This window comes from Nymphalis io, chromosome Z, assembly GCF_905147045.1.
Source record: "Nymphalis io chromosome Z, ilAglIoxx1.1, whole genome shotgun sequence".
NCBI classification, from domain to species: domain Eukaryota; kingdom Metazoa; phylum Arthropoda; class Insecta; order Lepidoptera; family Nymphalidae; genus Nymphalis; species Nymphalis io.
Genome location: NC_065918.1, coordinates 10,682,022 through 10,686,853, shown reverse-complemented (window position 1 = coordinate 10,686,853; position 4,832 = coordinate 10,682,022). Strand labels below are relative to the sequence as shown.

The following is a 4,832-nucleotide window of genomic DNA, read 5'->3' as shown; positions in this document are numbered from 1 at the left end:
AGGTTTCCTCACGATGTTTTCCTACACCGTAAAGCACGAGATGAATTATATCACAAATTAAGCACATGAAAATTCAGTGGTGCTTGCCTGGCTCTGAACCCACGATTATCTGTTAAGATTCACGCGTTCTTACCACTAGGCCATTTATATATATTATAATATATGTATAATATAATAATAATAATATATATAAATTAAATGTGTGTATATATATCTTTTATTTAATAAAAAAATCTATGATTAATTATTTTAAATATATTTATTTTAACAATAAAACCTCTTTTCAACCTAACGGCTTACAGTGCGTGGCCATCGTGACAGCGAAATATTGACGCGTTCGGAATTCAGCCGTATATCAATCTGCTTATAGGACAAAAGAAAAACGATCCATCGGACACGTCACTCACCGTACAGATTTTAACTGTTTTCCATAGTACAAGAATCATAAAACCCAGATAATAGCCAGCATGAGTGAACAATTGAAAACTGTTTCGGCGATGAACAAGCTATATATCGGTAATCTACCAACCGAAGCTGATGAGGAAGCAGTACGGCAGTTGTTCGCGGAGCATAACTTGACGGTTGCAGAAATCTCGGTCAAACGCGGAGGTTACGCCTTCGTTGACTTCCCCGACCAGTCAGCTGCTGACCGAGCCATCGATAAACTACATGGTAATTTTATGACTATCACAACATACAATCTAATGTAATAATAATAATACTGCAATGTTTATTAAAAAAATATTAAGATTATTACAAATTAAAGTCATTATTCCTAGGTTACTCTTACTGTGGACTGCCTCTAGTAGTGGAGCCTTCCGTTGCGAACAAAAAAATGTAAGTTGAATATTAATTTCTGTTTCATGGATTTTACACATATTACAATATATAGTAATAATTTTCATAAAAGTAAGAAAGTTACTTGACGAAATAATTTTGGGGTATAATGATGAATAGTTTTTAAATCTTAAATTTACATTACAAAAAATAACCAACACATATTTTATTTAAATAAGTAGCGACGATAAATGTTGTTGTTATCAACTCTACGAACCAACGTTGCTGTCTGGGTTTGTTATAAGATATAAAAGTGCAACTTAGGTAATCGGAGAAGATGAGTCAGTTGTTTTGGTTTGCAATGCGGGTCGCGGGCTGAGAAAGACTATACAAAGCAGTATTACCAGCTTGGGCTTTTTACCCTTAAAGGTAACAGTAAATTCTTTCGATTGATGTTTTTTGCACATTTCGGATATAAATAATATACAGTGACAGGGTATTTGAATTATACACTAAACTGAAATAATTTAGTAAAATAAACTTTTTCTTAATAGTTTCAAATATGCCGTTATATATTTTCTCAGAAGAATTTTAAAGGATTCTTTAAAAAACGTTAGTACAGGGGACTTAAGTAAGTTTTTAAGGGTAAAATATTTAAGAGATTGAAAACACCTACTACAAGACGCCCGCCGGCATCTCGATCATTCTGCTGTTCTCGACGAGTTTCGGAGAAGGTCGTATGTTTACCTGCTTCGATTTTAAAAACGCATTGTCCTCGCTTAAACAATGCCTCAATGGAGCACAGAAATCTCTAGAACCGACGCTCTAGCTGTACTATAAACATTATACACGTGGCATTTTCAGTTTGTGGTATATTCATTCATTAATACGAATCCTGTATACATTGTTTGGAATCTTCAAATAAAAGTAAAGGTGTGCGTCCGAATGACTGTACAAAGTATCTGATCACCTTTACTGTAGTATTACAGTGCTTATACCTATTCAGTACCTTTGTTTAAACATTTGGTGCCTATGGCATTATCAGTGAAATTTTATTATAAAAATGGCTACTCATTCTTATGTCAAGATAACCGGCCGATTATGATTTTCTCAAGAGGACTTCGTATTGTGCATTTGTCTTTACATAATCATTTAGTACGTATTTGGTACCTTAACATATATTTAAGATCACTAACTTAAATAAAAAAAGTATAAAAGACAACATTGTAATTTCCGATAATCGATAGTAAATTAAGTACTTTTATTTACTACATTTGACTCATTAAAAAAGAGGAATTAAGTGCTTTTAGTAAAGAAAAATAATATAAAAAAAATTTTTTACAGAATAATTAAAATCATGAAAATAAATAAAATAATTTTCTTTGCTAAAAGCAATTAATTCATATTTTTTTAATGATTTTATTCGCTTGTACTTCTTTATTTTACTATCAATTTCGGATTGATCTGGAGACAAAATACGGAGTCCTTTTGCGAAAATCGTAAACGACGGGTCATTTTGACATCAGAATGAGTGGCCATTTTTAAAATAAAATTTCACTAATAATACCATAGGTAACGAATATTTAAACAAAGGTACTAAATAATACTAAATGCTGGTCGTATTGTTAAAGCTAATCTGTCACTTAGTACAGTAATTCTGATGCACGCAAAATAAAGCAATAAGTTAACTTGCTGACTAAGATTACCTTTTTCATATCATCATAATATAAAATTGTCTTAATTATTTTTCTTAATGTTAAGTAATTTTTTATGTTTATTTAAATGTTTTATTTGCGAAAACATTGAATGCCCATGTAAAAACACTTTTGCAAATATAGGCTCATACAAGCTACTAGGTAGATACTCATTTAACAAATATAAATTAACGCTGGCTCGGAATTTATGCAGGTTTTACAGTTTAAAACCGACACGAAACTTGAAAAATAACTACATTTTTATACAGAATATAGCAAATAGATAGTTTAGGTAATTATGTCAAATTAAATACAAGGACTATGTATGGTGTATGAGAATATAATTATTCGAAATTCTATTTTTTTTATAAAACTCTTTTATATTTCAAAAGAATAAAAAGAGAAAAACATTTAAGCAGAGCCGACATGCCTATGTACCTACATATGTTAGTGATATAATAAGAAAAGTAATATAATATAATAAAAAATTATAATTAATTTTTAATCATATTTGAGTAAAATTGTAGTAAAAGCGTTCAAATATCGCAGAATGGATATTTGCATGTGGCTTGTATTTGGCAACATAGACCCAGGATTCTATGTTGCCACATACAAGGTAATTCGAGATACCCTTGACATAACGGTCTCTTGAATAACAGAATTGGCAAACCTAGTTGGTTATTTTAATTATTCAAAACAAAAAATAATTTATTTAGATTTGATATATTCAAGTCGACATTTATTAATTTAATTTGATCCATAAAAATATTTCTTATTATTTGATTCGCAGCGTGAACGTGCCAAACCTGCAAAGTGCAAGCGCTATCCAGTTGAAGGACACCAGCAATGACTCTTCGAATGCAGGGGGTGGAGGATGGCGGTGAGTACCCTTACATTTACAATCTTAAGACGTTATCGTATTTTACTCGTACCTATTAAAGGAGTCTACTATACCGAAAGACTAATTTTTATTTGAACTGGTGCTCGAACTTTGTCTAGCGCTAAGACTTGTCTTGATTACGTCTGTGAAAACCAGGCCAAGTACGAAGCGTGGTCCAGATCAACCGGTGGGAGACAGGCAACCACCCTCGCGAAAACTGCGGCGGCTCAATTGACCACTTGTTGCGCGCTCACTCGCTTGCTCTCTCTGAACTTGTTGCAGTTCACTTTTACGCTCGGTTCTACGCATTCTTTGATTGTTAATACTAATTTGACTTACTGGCTGCTTTTACCCTCATTTGAATTCGTTTAGTGCTCTTTTGGATGCTTTTATGATACTACATAGTATAATTGTAGGTACCTAGTATATGCGATTCATTCTAACATATTACAATATCGAGAATTTACTTTCATTCTAAGTTCTTATTTGAAGCAAACTTTCTCACTCACTTTTAGTGATAATTTGATTAATTCTAAAAACTCATTTTTGAGATTTAAAAAAAAAATATATTTTTTAATAAAAAAATTATAATCGATACTTATATCAGTGAATTTCAACAAGATATTATATGCAGCCAAGGCGTAATTGCACGATTAGTAAAGTAGAACGAGCCAAAGCTCGTCAAAGGAGGTATTAGAACGCTCGCGGCGCCGGATATAACAAAAACAAGCTCACAAGTTCAAAGAAGTAGCTGCGCTTTGCCGTTTTGTAGAGGGAATACATGAGCACTAGTCATTTTCCTTGAATACCTCTAAGCAGGCAACAAGTTTCTAAAGGGGTTTTAGTTCTCTACACGTGTTCTCGGCAAATGTTAAGTGATCGTTGCAGATGTGATATCGGTGTGCACATACCGTACACATACCGCGCCAACCGGCTCATATCTACGCCCTTTTCCGCTGAGCCCCCCGCGCCTGCTCCCTTCGTGGCGACCCTCACCTCACGGGAACGTAGCGTAAGATCACAAATCAGTAGGGGTAGCTCTTTTGTCATCTTTCAACTGAATTTAATTTAAAAAGTTAGGACCGTTGCGGGAGAGCTGTCAGGTTTCTCTTTTGTCATATTGTGATGGGTACTCTTATCTAACGGTTAAATGTATTCCAATCTTTTTATGCCCTATACATGTACAGCTTTCGTCTTAGCATAATAAAATATCTAATGGTCTCACGTTCGTTACGCTTGGGGATTTGCCAGGGCTGATTCCCATTATTATGTTGCTAAAGCGGTTAAAGTATGTATTTATAAATCTTTTATTAGAATAAAAATAAAATATATCGACATTGTTTGACACATGTTTGAGGGCAAGTCGGCGTAAAAATTTGTGAATTAGTCGTAGGGTACGATCGTAGTGAACGTAGTAAAATGGTGTGCTACAATAGTAAAGGCGGAGGGCGGCCGGGCGTGGTAGTGACATGGGATGAGGA

The 4,832-nt window shown here is 33.7% G+C and overlaps 1 protein-coding gene across 1 annotated transcript; it reads left to right on the top strand.

Annotated features, from left to right (window-relative positions):
- Positions 1 to 467: 467 nt before the first annotated feature.
- Positions 468 to 3,355, top strand: LOC126780800 (insulin-like growth factor 2 mRNA-binding protein 2). The gene is made up of 3 exons (XM_050505512.1): positions 468 to 672; positions 780 to 837; positions 3,262 to 3,355. The coding sequence occupies exons 1-3, from the start codon at positions 468 to 470 to the stop codon at positions 3,353 to 3,355; spliced, it is 357 nt and encodes a 118-aa protein (XP_050361469.1).
- The last annotated feature ends 1,477 nt before the right edge of the window (positions 3,356 to 4,832 follow it).

Bases quoted from the DNA above. Each gene is read 5' to 3' on its own strand.
- LOC126780800 (XM_050505512.1), top strand. From the start codon at position 468: ATGAGTGAACAATTGAAAACTGTTTCGGCGATGAACAAGCTATATATC. The intron at 673-779 runs GTAATTTTATGA...CATTATTCCTAG, and splicing joins AGCCATCGATAAACTACATG to GTTACTCTTACTGTGGACTG. The intron at 838-3,261 runs GTAAGTTGAATA...TTTGATTCGCAG, and splicing joins TCCGTTGCGAACAAAAAAAT to CGTGAACGTGCCAAACCTGC.